This window comes from Sander lucioperca, chromosome 6 (assembly GCF_008315115.2).
Source record: "Sander lucioperca isolate FBNREF2018 chromosome 6, SLUC_FBN_1.2, whole genome shotgun sequence".
Taxonomy (NCBI): domain Eukaryota; kingdom Metazoa; phylum Chordata; class Actinopteri; order Perciformes; family Percidae; genus Sander; species Sander lucioperca.
In genome coordinates, this window is record NC_050178.1 from 31,927,617 (window position 1) to 31,946,417 (window position 18,801).

At 39.4% G+C, this 18,801-nt stretch overlaps 1 protein-coding gene across 2 annotated transcripts; it reads right to left on the reverse strand.

Moving 5' to 3' along the window:
* Positions 1–203: 203 nt before the first annotated feature.
* Positions 204–17,990, reverse strand: ankrd52b (ankyrin repeat domain 52b). Of its 2 annotated transcripts, XM_036002642.1 has the most exons (29): positions 17,804–17,989; positions 16,856–16,939; positions 16,481–16,559; positions 16,265–16,335; positions 15,969–16,169; positions 15,532–15,619; positions 14,830–14,972; positions 13,260–13,472; positions 13,014–13,092; positions 12,727–12,841; positions 12,349–12,431; positions 12,132–12,234; positions 11,433–11,504; positions 11,209–11,349; positions 11,014–11,070; positions 10,296–10,407; positions 10,118–10,189; positions 9,801–10,002; positions 9,433–9,520; positions 9,071–9,188; positions 8,673–8,892; positions 7,552–7,639; positions 7,356–7,439; positions 6,766–6,911; positions 5,612–5,694; positions 5,108–5,190; positions 3,598–3,689; positions 3,040–3,476; positions 204–2,924 (listed from the first exon to the last, which is right to left on the reverse strand). In XM_036002642.1, exons 1-28 carry the CDS (start codon positions 17,828–17,830, stop codon positions 3,286–3,288), a joined length of 3,135 nt encoding a protein of 1,044 aa, XP_035858535.1. In that variant the 5' UTR covers positions 17,831–17,989; the 3' UTR covers positions 204–2,924; positions 3,040–3,285. The 2 variants fall into 2 exon arrangements, with proteins under 2 accessions (XP_035858535.1, XP_035858536.1); XM_036002643.1 differs by lacking the exons at positions 204–2,924; positions 3,040–3,476; positions 3,598–3,689; positions 5,108–5,190; positions 5,612–5,694 and adding an exon at positions 5,700–5,877 and having other exon boundaries at positions 6,579–6,911; positions 17,804–17,990.
* Positions 17,991–18,801: the final 811 nt, after the last annotated feature.

Sequence of the window (18,801 nt, forward strand, 5' to 3'; positions counted from 1 at the left end):
AGACTTAAGTATGTATCAACACCAGTCCTTCTTAATAATCTATGCCCTTATAAATAAGACATGCACTTTTGTTAAAGCCACTACTTTTTTTCAAGCATTTTGAAGACGATTCACTAATTTGCAGATGTCATTTGGAAGAGTGTTGTGCTAAACAGTGTGTAGAAACTATCAAGGAACTCAAATGAAGAAAAATACTGCAAAAACCCTTCTCATAGTAGTGATTTATTTGTTTTGTCTCATATGAATAACATCCACAACTAGATCACACAGAGCATTCAAGTTGGGAGTTAAACCCTGAAATCTCAGTAAAAAATACAGAGGACACAGTTTGTTCACATGAAAAGCTGTAAGCATTTATTCAAAACATTTCACTGCAACTTGTGTTTAGAATTGTCAAACCATTTACTCCCAGTAATTTCATCCAAATGAAACAAGGAAGGACAAGCTTAAACTGAACTGGTTTCTAATGTTTATTGTAACTTTGTTTTGTAACAAGTTGTAAAATGCACCTTCAAATTTGATATATTTGCATAAACCTAAGGACACCATACTGTTAAATGTAAACTGTCATGTCAGAGTGCAAATAGTTTAAAGCCATTTTAACACAGCAGGTATTATTAAAATGAAATCAATTAGCAAAAGGGGGAAACATATCAAAGTCTGTAAACAGCTTTCAAATTATAAAAAGATAAACTTGTAATGCAAACCTCCATTTATAAAAAATAAAAATGGGGTAGTTTAACCGAGATCACATTTACTCAGTTACACATTCACACCTGGAAGCTGTCCAGTACAACCAATCTGATCTGGGGCTGGCCACTGAGCAGCTACACTGGAGCAGTTGTGGTTAAGGGCCTTGCTCAAGGGCACCTCAGTGGTGGTAATGAGGGAGGGTTACTTTTCCCACCCAGATTTATTCTGCTGGTCCAGGAGATTGAGACGAATAAATCTGGGTGGGGAAAGCTCGCCTCTCTAACCTTTAGGCCACCACTGCCCCAAGTGTTATCTTTAAAGAGAAAGAGGCAGTCTTCGTGCCATTGTGCTTATTTATTTAACAAGTGAAAAACAATGACTAAAAAAAAACTTTATTCTGTGGGCGTTGCCAGTTTTTCTTCTCTTGATCGTAATTATGTGAAATATTTGATCAACATCATTGACACACAATGATTTCAGTTTCTAGTATTTAACAGATTGTTAGTGGCAATTGATGTGAGCAGGTTCCTACATTACATTTCAAAGCGCACGTACAACATTGTAGCAACAAAAAAAAACAAATTGATGGGTTGATCAACTGAAAATGAATTGACCATTTGATAATTAATATCTTACTAATTCATCAAGCAAAAATGCCAGACATTTTCTGGGTCCAGCTTCTTAAACGTGAGGGATTTTCTGCTTTTCTTTGTCTGATAGTGTAAATTAAATATCTTTGGGTTTGAGGCTGCTGGAAAACAAGCAATTTAAAAACGTCACCTTCGGCTCTTGGAACTTGGAAAAAAAAAATCTAAAATTAAATGCATCTTAAATTGCAGACATAGTTAATTACAAATTTGCAAAAGACTTTTACGCTTAACGTTCAGAGACTGAGATTTTTTCCCTGTGCCTTAAAACTGTTCATATCAATGCACATTTCTTTCTTTCTTTGACCTTTCATTTGTTTGTTTTATTCTCTGGCTTATTTAACTGAAATATGCAACTTCTGTCATACATTTGTAACACAACATCAAGCTCAAAATGTGCTTTTTATTGCACCCACAGTACAGTACGTAGTGACCTGAGGTTAATTCTCAATAATTTTGGATTTTCAAGATAATACAAGTATAAGGTTAACTTCATTGTAAGAACTATATATACACTAGACTCGGTAAACTATATTACTACTATACACATGCTTGTGACCTTACTAAACTGAAATGTAATTTATGTAAATCATGATAATATTAGAATAATAAGGTTATTTATATCAGTGTACAGTCTGCTACACTCTGGACAGGATAGAAAAATAGAGTCTTATTAATTGCATAAAAGGTTTAAAGCACCTGTTAGATATTTTAAAACAAGTATATTAAGAAGCAATGTCTAATATGCAAAACAGCGCTTGCAGACACAAAACAAACACACATTCATCAGAGTTTTCTTGCACTTGTATCAGCTGAAGACAAACATGGAGATTTCAGGCTTTGGTGGTTAACGAGAAATTAAGCCAATACTGACAGCTGACGGGGTTCAAGTGAAGAGGCTTGTGTAGCGTGCACATTTTAAAACTTCTTCTCATTTCTAATGGTTAGTACTTCATTAAAATAACTATATGTGTGCTAAACTCCACTCATGTGACAGAGAAGATCATCTAAGAGGTCTGCTAATATTACTAATGTGTAAGACTAGACTTTAGAGAAGCAATCAACGCTACTGGTGCATGAGCATAGTGTGCATGCAGCTGCATATGACACAAGTATAAATGTCATGACCATACATGTTTCTGGAAACTTATGTGTGCGCGTGGTTATGCGTGGAGACTTTGGACTCGACCGGGATAGATGGGTTTTTTGATACATAATTTATTCTGAATATTTGAAACGGTTTCAACGCTCATTTTCCGCACTACCGATATAGATATACTCTCTCCAACAGCAAGTTGACACGCAGACACGCACAGACACACATGCGCACAGACACACACACGCACTCGTTGCAGTGCCCGCATAGCCCCACTTCCTCTCACTCACAGTGATGTCTATCTTGCCACTCGTCTCATTCGCTCCAGTTGAATATAATAACTTGCAGGTTTTGTTATGGTGTTGGCTCATTAAAGATGGCAAGTGCACAGCTTCTGCGACTGGTTTTTGTTGACATAGAAAACAGCAGGAGTGCTGTTTTGAAATACTTTGCATTTGAGGCAAATGATACAAACAAGCTCATATGCACTCAATGGTGTTTTTTGCCTCCAACGGCACCTTCCAGGCAGCTAACCTTAACCCTAAACATAACCATTGCTGCGCTGCCTGGGAGGAGACGTTTGGGGCAAAAAACACCAAAGACCCCCATATGCAAGCCATGCTACAGAGCAGTGCTAACGAAAAGGTGCTAACACTACAAATTTAGCAAAAGCACATGATGGTTTCATAAAAATCTAAGATTTTATACCTTCAATGTTGTGTCAATTTTTCCCTGTGGTATCGAAAATGGTATTGAATATCAAGTATTGTATCAAAGTCAAAAATTCCAGTATCGTGGCAACACTGGGATGACATTTCACTCCATCAAACACCTGTGTGGCACCTTGACTTAGGCGTGGCACAAGTTACTGCTGGACCCACAGGTGGCAGCAATGCCGCAGTTCTTCAGGATGGGGTTGAAGTGAGAGGCTGTACTGGCGCCGGCCTCTCTCGGTGGGAAAGGCTTCATGGTGGAGAGGATCAGGGCCAGACAGTCTGCCACATTCTTGTTTGGGGCACAGGCCAGAGCCGGCGTGTGGCCTACAGAGGGCCAACAGGCAAAGAATTATCCTACAGTGTCCTCCAGTAACTTTGTTGTTGTTGTCAGGAAACACAGAATGCTTTGGTATTGTATCACAGAAATATAATTATTCCTGCTTACCTTCCTCATCTACAGCCATGACTGCTGCTCCTCTGCTCAATAACACCTGTACTACAGTCGCCAGGCCTTTCCTTGCTGCAATGTGAAGGGGCCTGCATGAGACAGAAAGAAACCTCTTTAAAGCAACCATATCAAACGTTTTTACATGAAATGTTACTGGGGCCGATGGCAGGCAAGTCAATACTGTACACATGGACAACTTTCTTCACGCTGATATCAGGGTACCTTGTTAATATACAAAACCTACTATTGATATTCAATCATAGTAAAGAAATTGTTTACCAGCATCATTACAATGCATTTCCTTTTTTATAATACATTTGAAAAAGAAATAGCAGAAAAACAGAGGCATCTTAGATGAACAGCCTGCAGCTGACAATGACCTTAAAAACCCTCGAAAGTTTTAAGATACACCTTTGGCTTGGGGAGGTTGTTGGCAGGTTGTACTCTCTACTCAGCATGGATAATCTGAAGCCATTGACAGCATTAAAACATCAATGGGAGGGAGAGCTGGACACAGAAATATCAGACGAGCTATGGCAGGCTGCTCTCAATAACATACACTCATCCTCTATCTGCCTACGACATACCATTATCCAGTTTAAAGTTACTCACCGGTTACATTGATCAAAATCAAGTTGGCCAAAATTGCACCCGATATTGATATTGTGTGATCGATGTAATACAGAGCTGGGCACTCTGTCACATATGTTTTGGAGCTGCCCTAAATTGTCTGAGTTTTGGGAGCTGATTTTTGCTTTTCTTTCTAGAGCATTGCATACTCATATTGACCCATCACCGGTCATTGCCATTTTTGGAGTAGTACCACAAGAACTTGGCATAGACAAATGGGATAGTACTATGATAGCATTTACAACTCTCTTGGCCAGACGCATTGTTTTATTAAAATGGAAGGATACGTCTCCACCTGTATTTAAACACTGGATCAACGATGTTATGCACTATTTAACTCTTGAACAAATTCGTCATTATTTACAAGGTGATAATATTAAATTCAGTAATATCTGGCAACCTGTTCTTACATTGGTCGAACAGATGGACTCTAATGACATTGTATGATGTGAATGTTGTAGTCCTTCTTTTCTTTTTTCTTTTTATTTTATAGTCCGCTTTTCTTTGTAGCAGTGGTGCGATGTGGGTGGATGGGATGTGGGTTGTTATGTATCTGTTGTTTGTTGTATGTGAAAATACAATAAAAAGACCTTAATTAAAACAAAAACCCTCGAAAGTTCCCTTCACCTGTTTATGATGGAGTATTAGATTTTGTCATGATATTATGACTTTTTTCTCGCAATATTGTGACTTAATTTTTCACAATTTCCGTTGCACGCTTAATACTAAACTTCAGAATCCATACTGGTTGATTTCCTTATTCATAAATTCCAAGTTAATTACTTCCTACATTTCTCAGTTTGATCAAATTTTGATGAGTTGGTATTATCAATTAACAGCATGCACATATAGCAGCCAGCGCTTTAGGACGACTCACATTTGGAGAGCGCTGTTTGTTGCATTTATGAGGGAGGAGTCGCTGATCTCTCCAAGGATCAACAGGGCACACATCTCATGACCCTGCAGAATAAAACACATTGTACAATATTGCTAAATCACATAATTTCGAACAAACTGCCTGAAAATGTAATAAGTAGTCAATGTCATAAGTTGTGGCTGAAAATGTAATCAAATCCTTCACTTAATTTGCATAATTTAGTACATTTCAAACCAAACAATGTTATAGCACCACATTATTATTACACATTATTACATTCTTACTGTTATGAGCCATTGCAGGATAAATAAGGTAGTATGAATGAAAAATGTTAATTTTGAAAACATGTTTGATTACATTCTTAACCCGATTTACTATATCTTAGCAGGTTATTAGCTTATCTGACACTTGTTACATTACTGCGCGGCTACACACGTGCAAAATGTTTCATTGTACCACTGCATGCATACAGTACATGCATTTGTTTGTGTTTGTGTATGTGACCTTAATGCAGGCTAAGTGAAGGGCAGTGTTATTATTGACATCCACCAGGGTCAGGTCTGGCTTCGCTTTGTGCAGCAAGAACTCTGGAATGCAAAAATAAAGACACCTTTCACAACGAACACAGACCTTTATATTTTATAAATTAGCAACTTCCAATCAGTGCAACAGATGTATATGGTGTATTAAAGGTAACCATCAGTGAGGACTGTGAGGGCCAAAAAAACAGTTCCCATGTGCTAAAAGGAGACATAAGAATTCCTGTGTTTCTTAAAGCAGCCATATTATGCTCATTTTCAGGTTCATATTGTATTTTAAGGTTGTACCAGAATAGGTTTACATGGTTTAAATTTCAAAAAACACCATATTTGTGTTGTACTGCACCGCTCTCTCTCACTGCTGCAGATCCTCTTTTCAGCTGGTCTCTGTTTTAGCTACAGAGTGAGACCTCTTTTCTTCTTCTTCTTCTGTACTATCTTTGATTGCACTCGCACATGCCCAGTAGCTCAGATGTAGATCATGTCAGCTAGCTAGCTCCATAGACAGTAAAAGAAAGGCTGTTTCTACAACTTTGGTCAGTTACAAGGCAGGATTAGCTGGGAGACTTCTAAATGAGGGCGCACATGTAAGTAGTTCTTTTGTAGATTATGGTGAACTTGTGTGTGTTGTAGCAGTGCTTTGCTTTTGAGAACGAGGTAGCATGCTAGCGTTAGCATGCTAGCGTTAGCGTTAGCATGCTAACGCTAACGCTACGAGCTAATGGTTACGGTTAGCCTGCTCGTTTCATCACAAGCCGTGCCGATTTTGAACAGCTCACCCAGAGACTGAAGCAGGACACATTCAGAAACTGTATCTCACTCTAAACAGCATGGATGGATTTTTTTCAAAGTTTGTATGTGTGTGGAAGCACCAGAGACACAACATAACACCCCAAATCCCAGAAAAAGTGATTTTTTTATAATATGGGCACTTTAAATCACTATGTGTGATTGAGTGCTTGAAAATAAATTATTAGAGAGGAAAGATGGATGAAAGAGGGACTTTGAATATCTCTTGCAAAAAAACATCATGTAGTTTTGTCCTCCTCTTGAGCTGAGCTGGTCCTGATGTGTTTTAAGGTTTCTCAGATGTAGATGAGGGTAATTTAAATCACATACCAACAGCCATAGTCTGTCCACAGGCAGCAGCAACCATCACAGGAGAGCATCGACAATGATCCACAGCATTGACTTCAGCTCCCTGGGCCAGGACCAGCTGGAGCCCAGCAACATTTCCTGAATAAGCAGCCGCATGCAGCGGGGTCCTGCACTCACACATACACATGAACATACGGTTCAATTTGCATCTTTCTGCAAGCTGTGAAAGGTCTTTGTTGAACCTTTCAAGATAACAAAATACAAGTTTAACACAATTGTACATCAGAGTTATCAATACATTTGAGGTTTGAATAAAATGTTTGTAATGACTATTTTACATATCATACAATATAACCTTTTCTGACTAATATTTGCATAAAAAAAGACAATTTTATGGACCAAATGAAAGGCAATAATAATGCTAAGCTGTAGTGAGAGTGATTTAATTGCATACGTACAACCACTGCTTGTAGATGCATGCGTGAATTGAAAATAAACCTAAAACTTCTACATTTGCAATATCCATAGACTGATCCATACTGGCAGTGCTGCATGAAATAGATTTGTTATGATGAGTTGTTATGATAAGCAGAGCTCAGAGCAGAACCCACCTTCCTTTGGCATCGCTAACGTTAACAATTTGAGGGCCAACAGCCTTCACTAGAAGTCCAGCAGCAACATCATGTCCATTAACTCTGCGTAGGGAGAACAGGGTTGTTACACTTTGAAGAACCACGTTCAATTTAGTTTTATTAATATGTAATAAACATATGCATGATGAGCGTTTACTTTTACTGCAGTACTCACAGAGCACAGTGTAATGCGGTGAAGAGATTTCCCTCCTGGTTGCTAAAAAGATTGTTTTCAAGTAAAATGTGTAAACATCCTTCACGCCCTACAGACACAAATGGACAAATGATTATTTCAAACTTTGTAAAGAAATGGCAATACAGTATCTTACCAACACCAAGTGTTTTAACTGAGAGGAATGATTCAAAGGCTAAAATAATAGTGTGGATGAAACTACTGATAAGAGAAAAATGTTCATTCATACATGTTTTTGCCATGTTTATCTGTATTCTTGTCCATGTAAGAGCAAAAATCGGGCCCAGAAAATCAGGCCCGACCCTGCATGAACCCACAGTTTCTGTCCAAGCCCGACCTGAGCCTGAACCTCGCCAGCAGTTTTGTGCCGAGGCCCGATTAAAAACCAGAATTTCCACCACTTTTTTTATCCGTGCATCTAAGTTGAATACACAGCCCATACATAACTGATGACTGTTAGGCCTACTGCTGCTAGGTAGCTCTCTCTCTGCTCTTCCCCTCCCCTCTGTCTGTTCTTAATTGCAGGAGTGAAGTCTGGTGTGCGGGAGTCAGGGTTCCAGCTGCAGCTCATTCACCATAATCACCTCAGCCTTAAATACCCGGTCAACCTTGCCACTCATCGTCAGATCATAGTCAAGATTACCATGTTAGTCTCGCTGCTGACTCAACCTGCTTGTTTTGCCTTTCGTGTTTTTGGCCTGTTCAACTTATATTTTCTCCTGTGCTACAGACTATCGGAACCCGACTCCTGCCTCCGCTTCACTCCTGCCACCACCATCCTGCTTTCCACTACTGGACGTCACATTTGGATTCACCACAGACACTAGGACAGTACGGTACCACTCCTGCTCAGAACTCTGGAACTGTTTCCCTCTCTGTAGACCTGGACCTGCTCTTCCCCTATTGTTGGAAACCTGAACAATTTAACTTCATAATAAACCTGTTAAACCTTCTCTGGCTCGGTGTTATGGTCTGCATTTGGGTTCAATTCAGTTTAAACCGTGACAATGACATTACACAGACTATAAGCATTCATAAAGAAATAAAATAAAATACAGGGCAGGAATCGGGTTGGGTTTGCCCACATTTCCCTGATGTCTCACCGTGGTGGGCAGCCCAGTGGGCGGGTGTGTAGCCTCTGTAGTCCAATATGGAGTCCAGAGGGTCAGCTTTCATAGCAGCCTTTAGCAAAGTTCGAAGTAGCTCCGTGTGGCCGCGGGACGCTACAAGGTGCAGCGGGGTCCTTCCCTGAGAGTCTCTACACAGAGCAGAGGCCCCATGTTCCAACAGAGCAGATACACAGTCCTCACTGCCCAACATGGCCTGCAGTGGGACGACAAAAGTTATGATGTGAGAGATAAAACAACACATCTGGAACGCCAAGGACTCTGTAAAGGGACATATCCCTCATTTACATTATTAAGTGCCATTAATAAAGTGAGAGGACATGTACCACACACACACACACACACACACACACACGCACAGCAAGTACACTTACAGCTCTGTGTAATGCAGTAAAGCCCTTTTTGTCTGCAGCATCAGCCTTTGCTCCTTTCTCCAACAGGATGTGGACACAGTCGGTGTGCCGTCCCAAAGCTGCCAGCATGAGAGCCGTCCTGCATACGACAAAAAAGACAACAATAGAAGAAGAATTGACTGCTGTGAGGATAATTTTCTGGTTGTGTCAGAATAGTAAAAATTGGTTGGATATTTGGTGGTAAAGTAACCTGCATTATAGCAGTTTTTTTTTAGTTTAGTTGCAAAAAAATGTAATTCAATAAAACGTATTCTATTCTACATGTCAGGTCTTTACCTAGTCAACCATTAAAAATATATAGTATAAAACATTACGTGACTCACTGTCCCTGTGTATCTGGACTGTCGATGATGTCGGCACTTTGTTCCCCGTTGACCAATAAAAGCAGACAGTCCATTTGGCCCTCAGCAGCTGCACAGGGGAAAACAGTAGATGGGAAATATCAAGTAAAACAAATATCAGTTTCACAGATTAATTACATAGATTATAAAGTTCTATATATTTTAAAATGAAAACTAAAAAACTTGTTAACCGTAAAACAATATGGTTTATTCTCATAACAATGTTCATATCAACACCAAATTTACACTGTAGATTTGTAGAAATCCTATCTTATAAGGCTTTCCTTAAACATCCCAGGATCCAGCGCACACACATACACACACCACACCACACCCACACACACACACACCTGCAGCATGGAGAGCCGTCCACTTGCGCTTGTGCTCCTTCAGTGTGTAAGAGGCTTGATGCTTCAGCAGCACCTCCACACATGGGGCAAAACCTCTCTGAGCAGCCAGGTGGAGGGCAGTTCTGCCTTCAATGTCCCGCACATCCAGACTCACCAATGTCTCACAAAGCAACCGCAGTGCCTCACGGTGACCATAATACGCCTGTAACAGCAGAATGCATAATAGCAGTAGAGTCAAACGCTTGTAAATATGCGGTCTTCAAGTTAAAAAGTCACATCTTTTTCCAGTGTATTCACTGTAATCATGTGCCACTCACAGCTAAGTGCAAAGGACTGACTGGAATATTACTTTCAACCTCTTCTAGACAGTTGAACGAAATCTCCAGGAGCTGCAAGTTTGAGAGAAGAAAAAAGACAAAAAAGAACACTTCAATTGGGTCTAGTCTGCAATGGATTAACAAGAAGAAAAAAATCAAAACCTAAGATACCACTGACCAGTTCCAGATGCTGTTTGTTCCCATAAGCTGCTGCATAGTGGACGGCACTGTAACCGTTACTGTTCTTCAGAGTTGGGTTCGCCCCACTGTCAAGCAAGAAGTCTAAACACCTGAACACACAGAGCACAACATTATAATCTTGTCTGGGTTTTATTCTTCTTACAGCAAGTAATCAAAGAGACCCATTATATGAAGTGTTTTACAAACATCCACTTCCCGATGTCTTTGGGAAATGCATTAAGGGTTCCGTTAAATGAAACATGGCTTTTCTGTGTATTGCTATTGTGTGTGTTGCCATTTGTTTTTAAATATCAAGTACACCAAAGCAAAATTTATTTTTAATGCGTTTTTACATAAAAAATAAAACACTTTTTCTGTAAAGTGTCCAAAGTCTTACAAATGTTTGCATCATCTTACATAATAAAAGTCAGATTTTCACCTTTTCTTGGACCAATTTGGTCTCATAGCTGCACAGATTTGATTGTGACTTTTTTTTCTGACCTCTGATTTTGCTCTTAACTACTTTTTAAAAGAACGGAAAAGGTTCACTTCGCTCTGTTGACACCTATTTCATACACATATTTCAACAATACCTCTAGATGTTATTTACTGACTGATTATTGTGGATTCTGCACAGAAGAGCAGATCTATTGTATAAAGATAAAAGTTGATCTACTTTATGATTAAGAATGTGTTTAATATAATGTGAGACTTACAGAGAGGCTTCTTGTTCCTTTCCCTCACTGTGGTCAGGCTCAGAGTTTGTTTCCTCTCTGTGGAAAGAAAGGTGGACGCTTTTAAAACTGGCTTGAATGAATTCTGGATTTTTAACGAAAACCTATCCACAGGATGCTGTCCTTGCAGCTCTGAGTAAAACGAGCAAATTGAAATGGCAGTAAATGCTATCTCACCCACAAAAGGTGTGTGAAGCAGCAGCATAGTGCAGAGGGCTGCAGCCCGTCAGATCCAGCTCATTGACCTCCGCGCCGGCTCTCACCAGGGAGATGGTGCATTGGCTGTTACCGTTAGCTGCAGCATAGTGCAAAGGAGATCTGCGAGGTGCAACAGGAGACAGCTGTGATATCAGGTAACACCAGAGTTAAACTCTTAGCTCCAGCTATTCAGTGCTGCTTACCGTCCCAAATGATCTTTTACATCCAGTTCAGCAGCAGCACTATTTAACAGCAAGTTCAGACAGTCAACATTTCTGTCACAAAAGAAAAAAAGTTGTCAGTAGTGTTTCAAGTAATGACACCACACAGACACCAAACAGAGCTATTAGCAAACAAAATGTATAATACTTCCAAAATGTAAGAAAGAATTGATTGTGTCATTTATTGCTGCATTTTTCATACAGTATTAAATTGCATGTATTGTTTATATTAATATACTGCAATCATCCATAAGTTTAGAAAACATATCGACACTAAAAGAGCAAGACGAGATTTAAGCTATACAATGGATTTTATGGTGACCAAAATCCGCCCAAAAAATAAGCAGAAGACGTTCCTAAATTATTGTCAATATTTAGACATGGAAAATCATTCGTCAAACTGTCTAGATGATAGGCATTACATTGCAAAACGATTCCAATATCTTTAACTATGATCATAGTTAAAGATATTGTAGAATGCAGATTTTTAACAGTAAGTCGAACTATTCAGCTGTATGTAAATGCAGTGTATGTAAAGTAAAGATAAAGTAATACATATAACATTGTGTGTGTGTGTGTGTGTGTGTGTGTGTGTGTGTGTGTGTGTGTGTGTGTGTGTGTGTGTGTGTGTGTGTGTGTGTGTGTGTGTGTGTGTGTGTGAGTGAGTGTGTGTTAGCTCACCCTCCAGAAGCAGCTGCATGCAGGCAAGTCCTTCCGTGGTCGTCTAAGAAGTTTATATCATCCCCAGTTGACGGCACTTGAGACGGCATGATGTAAAAATGGCCTGAACGATACACAACCAACAATAACACTTTGTGAAGTGGAAACATTTTGGGGTGTGTCAGTAAAATTAAAATGCTAAAAGGGATAGGATAAATTGACTCAGACAGATTCTCACCATTGGACAGTAACTTTCGACAACAGTCTGGAAATCCGTAGAGCACCGCCAAATGCAGTGGAAGCATCCCATGAATCCCCTGTCTTTAGAGAGCATAACGAAGATAAGTTAGATGTTGTGCTTAGTGGGAAACAATTTCTTGTATGAAATTGGAGTTTGTTGGTTTGGATGTCGAAATATTGACAGTGACTGTGCAGCTTGATATTTTTTCTGTCGATATACTTCCTAGTCTGGAAGCAGAATATTATAGGATCATGTGGAATAATTGAGTCTGTGTGTATGTGTAATAATGCTTAATGCTTTTCTCTTGCAGCATAACTGCATCAAGAAAATAACACACACATAAAACAATCTCAGGTTTGGACAGATATACTGTACCTGGTCTTATCAGCACCGTTTGTCAGCAGAGTGCTGACCAGCAACTCTTGACCATATCTGGCAGCAACATGAAGAGGCGTGTTTCCAAACATATCAGCGCAGTCAATCTCCGCGCCTGTGTACAGAGGGAGAAGGAAACATGATGTGAATATGATGTGTTTCAGCTGAGTGAGGACATGCGCTGATATTTGAAGTCAGTTTAAGAGTATATCGTGAGGGTACATTTTCGTTTTTCAGAATCAATCATGTGTTAAGAGACGATGCTGGGGATAGTGTAAATATGCTACCATTTTGGATCAGAATCTGGGAGCCCGTGAACCGCCCGTGCATAGAAGCCATATGCAGAGGGCTCTTTCCTTCCTTATTCTGTTAAACAGAGGAAAAGGAAACATGTTAAGTTAAAAGAATGACATAAATCATCTGCACATTGTACATTTAATCCGCTGAACAATGACTACGATCCAGTTATACATCATTATTTCTTCTTTTTGTTCTTTTCAAATCCACAATTGCTCTAAAAACAGGCTCTTTACCTGCACGTTGACATCAGCACCATTGTTGATTAGCAGCTCGAGACACAGCACCCCGCTGGAGGACGCGGCAGACAGATGCAGCGGCGTGCTGCCATTGTAGTTGGGCTGATTGATGTTGGCACCACAGTTCACCAGCTCAGTGGCCACAGCGTCCTGCCCCGTGTGACAGGCCATGTGGAGCGCTGTGTTCCCAAAAATGTTAGGTTCATCAGTCTGAGGAGGAAAACAATTGATGTGTATAAAATGAAACATGGCTGGTGATTTGTAAGCATGAGAGTCTCTTGGCAGCCGAAGAAACACTGAAGATTATTCAGTGTCAAGAGTGAAGTGACTTTGCTGATGATGCCTGGAGGAATCTTTTAAAGAAAAGGAGAAAAAAAAGAAGTTTGAAAGATTTGGCTTGTGTAAAAGGTAATTTTTAAAACTAATATTAGCTTTAGTTGTGAATGTAGTAATGCATTTTGTGACCAGATGGTATCATCAGCAAAAAGCAGATTACTGATGATGAGGCAGCAACATGATTAGAGACATAGAGCAATATCAACATCAAACCAAGCCTGGAGCTCTGCAGGATACCATGTTATTGGTGCCTAATCTTACACCCAGGGCTTAATTTGAACACACCGGAACATGTTCCGGCACCTCCAACGTTGGATCCGGAACCTTTTTTATTGGATCCGGCACCTTGAGTGTCACTATGAAAAATTAATCACCTAATATTTAAAAATAAATTACTGTTTGTGTAGTGTTCAATGTTGTTATCTGTCTTGTTAGTCTTTATATTATTCCCCATTGAAGTTCCACAAAAATCTTGTGTTTGCATTTTCGATGCGTTTTGAGGTGTATTTTCAGGGTAAGACAGAGGGGAGAGAGGGATGGAGGGAGGGGAGGCAGAGGGGGGAGAGGGACAGAGGGAGGGGAGGCAGAGGGGGGAGAGGGACAGAGGGAGGGGAGACAGAGGGGGGAGAGGGACGGAGGGAGGGGAGGCACTTCAAGTGACACATGTGCTTATGCTGGTTGAGATTGCTGTTAGCCTCGTTTCACTCAGGGGAAAACTGTCAAAAAGACAACAAAGTTTGCTTAACTTGTTCAAATATGCTAGCCAGTCGGATCCCAAACAAGCATAAATCGTTTCTGCTGATCAAGAATGTGGAGACATTACATTTCGTACCCATGCAGTGCATGTTCTGACATTAAAATAAACATTGCCCTGATGTACACACAGCGTTGTTTAGGTTTTTTTAGTCAGAGAAGCTACGTAGGCAGTGTAATTTGTTTTGGTTCCGTTACCTCCAACCCCCGTTTTGAGTCGCCGGATCCACCCCCACTCTGCGCTCCGGGACCTCCCACTTTACAAATTAAGCACTGATCAAACCATGTTTGCAGCATGCTGTGTTTTGGGAGTGTAATGTTTCCTGACATCTTAATTCTGACTTTAAAGAATTAAGATGTCAGGAAACTAATTAGGTAAATTAAGAGTCACAGAACATACAGTACATAAAATACATGACAGCTGTAATAATTTTTACGATTTGAGTTTACTTATAGTGATGGGAGTGAGCTATGTTACCTCCACCACCAGTCTCAATAGATATTTGACCACGTCTAACTGTCCACTGGCAGCTGCAGCGTGGAGCGGAGTGTAACCACATTTGTCCTTGCACATCACATCAGCACCGTGAGACACCAGCAGCTTCACAACCTCCACATGGCCTGAAAGAAGAGCTTAACATTTACTACAAGTCTCTGCCATGCACGCACGTCACATTCCACCAATCTCTCCTGTATGAAACAATATCCACCAGATTTTTTTTTATCTTGTTAAGACACACTTTTTTTCTGTCAACAACCCCTCTAATTTAAATAGACTGAGGCTGTGTTGATAAGCCAAGCCAGTCATATATTCTTATAATAAATCAACAGCTGTTTGTCAAAAAAAATGTTTCTGTATGTGTCTCTTCTCATTTAAACTTTCAACTATATAATCAAATTCATAGCTTAACCAATCAAATAGCCAATGTGCAATGATGCCACAGCCATCCAGTAAGACAGAGGTGTACATTAGATTTGACAGCATGTTAGCCATATACATTCCCTGTAAACACAGGCTGACATTTAACTCTTGTTCCTCAGTGAAATAACCTGTTGCTTGTTAAAGAGTCTATTCTCCAAAAACAGAAAGAGATAAACAAGAGAAAGCTTTCATTCTGGGTAAAAAGTGACTATAAAAAGTGAATATATTTGTGTCTCTTAGGAGAATGACACCACTTACCAATGTATGCAGCCCAGTGGATTGCCTGCCTTTCCTTCTTATCTTTGGCACTCACATTGGCACCTTTGCTCAGGAGCAAGTTCACCAACTGCAGAAACATAATAAGTCGGTCAACCAGTGTGTCTATAACTATAGTCCAGGGGATTGTGTCATTTTGTCTTGACAACAGTCTAGGATACTTGAACAACTACTCTATTAGGGCTCTGGTTATAGGAGCAAATATCAGGTGAAACTAGGTTACTATATGAATCTATATCAAATGCTGCAACAACTGGCCAGAAACCAAAAAAATGTCCGCCAGTCATTCACTTTTCTAAAGCAAATGTAATTTCCAGCATTGTTATGTATTGAAATTATAACTGTCAAATCTATTACATTAGACATGGAAAAAGATCAGGAGGAAGACTTTGGTTAATACCATCAACTTTATGGTTTACCTCTTCATGGCCGCTGTGCGCTGCATGATGCAGTGGTGTCCTCCCTGATCTGTCGGCAACATCCAGGCCGCACACATGTGGTATCAGAGCTTGAGCGCAGCCTATGGCCCACTTTGCAGCTGCCATGTGTAAAGGTGTATGCAAGTACTTGTCCTGTGTGTTGACCTCCGCTCTGTGCTTTAGTAGCAACTCCACAGCTTTCTGGGAAAAACACACATAATTCAAACATTACAATATGGTGTTCAAGTCCTTAGAAAAGTCCTTCTCCCTCTGTATTTCCAAAAATAGGAACATACTTCATTTCGAGAGGCAGCTGCTCGATGTAAAGGGGTCAGCAAACACTGGTCCTTAGCGTTGACATTTGCACCTGTAATAGAATGCAAAAGCAACATTTTTGAGTATTTTGGGTGAATTTCAGACTGACTTACTAAAAAGGCTGATTTGTATGTAGTTGATGATCAGCCCTTTTTTTACTATGACGTATTTCAAAGTGAGAAAAATGTTTTTTCTACCTGAAGTAATAAGTAGGTCCATAGTGTGGACATCACCCAAATAAGCAGCAGCATGAAGGGGTGTGCTTTGTACTTGGTCCTGAGAGAAAAGAGAAACACATTTTCCTTCTTTTTATCAAACAGACATCAGACATTTTGCATCAAATGTGTCCAGAAAACATGCTTAGCAAACTGACAGTAACCAAACACATACGCAAGTTTGACTTTACAAGTAAAGAAAAGCTGTGCGGTAACCAAGAAAGCTACAACGAGTACAGCAGAGATATATAACTTAACCATTTGTAGAAGCTTCATCTTAACCCAAATTATGATTGCAAATTTGACACCACAACAAAAAAACAACATGAGTGCAGAGTTAACGTGGGATAATATTACCAGTGAATTGACATCTTCATTATGGTTCAACAAAAATGTCACTTCTTCTGCGTTCCGGCTGAATATAGCCTGGACCAATGGAGACTGAAAGAGAGATGAGACACAACAAAAGAAAATGTTAGAGAAGAGAACATTCCTGCACACTGTCAATCAGTACCACAGTCTGCACTTAGCCTATTATAAGGAACCTCGCACCATGGGACTGTGAGCTGTCAGGCCCACAGTCAGTGTGCATATGGCTATTTATACCATCATCATAAATTGAGATTCCACTATTTATAATAAAATGGACAGCAATCATGTGAGTGCATAAACAAACACTGACTAGCATAATGTGCATGGGCCTTCACAGTCACAAAAATAAATGTTAAAATTAGATAAAAATTAGGTGCAGTTCATTATGTTTTCCTAGATTTTTGGGTTGCAGAAAGCAACCAAAAACATAAAAGCGGTGATTACGCTTAGTTTCAACTAACAGCTTTCATCAGCAAAACCCACTGGGACCAAAACTAAGCATTTAACTGAAGAACAATAACACTTTCCTTGGGTGATTCATGCAAAACTCCTAGCACTTTTAGCGAATATTTAGAAAATTGAGGAATGACTCGCCAGGATTTGTCTTTCACAGATAATATTAAGCAAACGTAGGTAACGTTATACAAAAGAGAAATGTGGATCCATTTAAAGATTTAAATGTTTGTGTACCAGGGTTTGGACTTCATGTACCAGGAAGCCCATTTACTCTTATGATAGGGTCTAGGTGCATTACACAATTGAAACATCAAACTACACTAAATCTAATTTTGCAAAGCAAAGAAATTGTAACATCAACTAGCCTTGTAGCAAACTTTTGCTCGATATGTCGCTAACATGAATAGCCAGCTGTTTGCAGTGTTTGTGAGAAGTAAAGTTAATCTTAGTTATTTAACGTTAAGTTTTATTTACTACCTGGTCCTTGATATTTCTTAACTCCATGTCCCAATCACTCAGGAAGCTCCTTTATTGAGACTGAGTGTAAAGTTGACTACATGTCACTCTGTAGCAGCTAGTTAGCCTAGCTTTAGCTTAGTTAGCTGATATGTGATGTGTTACACCCAGGTTACACCACAGTTGCCGGAATATCGCGAGGGAAGGTAAAGAAACGTGATTTGGAGGCATATTCCATACTCCATAGTACACGTCCATAGAAATAAAATAACATTTTTCTTTTACTCTTTTTCTTCATGGACTGAAATCTTAAGGATTTTCACTTTAAGTAACTTAACTTTGGTATTTTCATTTTATACGACCATACACTTGTAAAAATAATTATTTATCAAGAGATGGACAAAAACACTGAAAATGTCATTAGTTTTTACTTGCAAGTAGAGTCAATTTGCAGCACTTACAGCAAAGCACAGAAAATATGACTAACGAGAAGCCCTCTACATCAGCTTATTTATGAGTGAAATACAGTCATAATACAGAGTCGATGTAGTCTCCTCTATCTGGTCAGGGCGTGCATGTTCTGCCCTCAGGCTCCAGACAAAGATAGTCAATGGCTCCATGGTATCTTGTTAGAGTGCCAGCAGTATAATATAGCATTCCATGCAAACAGTTTTAATATTAACAAGACAGAAAAATGTAAATCACAACTTTTCTAACAATACTTCTACTCTACAATTCAGAAGGAAATATTGTACTTTTTAATCTAATACATTTATCCGACAGTTTTAATATAAAAATAACAATAACAATAATAATAATATTATTAGTATCATTATAATACTGAAAAAGATACTAATAACGTTACTTACTTTACAAGTTAAGATTTTACATTCAAAACATACGAAGATCATGTAAAAATATAATGCATTTCAATACATTAAACTACCCAACGCTTTAAATAGTTTAAATGAGCTCCATCTGAACTACAGCAATAGAACTGCTAGCTACTTACGCATTAA

Coding starts and splice junctions, on each gene's coding strand:
- ankrd52b (XM_036002642.1), bottom strand. CDS start 17,830: ATGGAGTTAAGAAATATCAAGGACCAG. Junction 16,940..17,803: donor TAAGAAATATCAAGGACCAG/GTAGTAAATAAA, acceptor TCTCTCTTTCAG/TCTCCATTGGTCCAGGCTAT. Junction 13,473..14,829: donor TATTGAGACTGGTGGTGGAG/GTAACATAGCTC, acceptor TTTCCTCCTCAG/ACTGATGAACCTAACATTTT.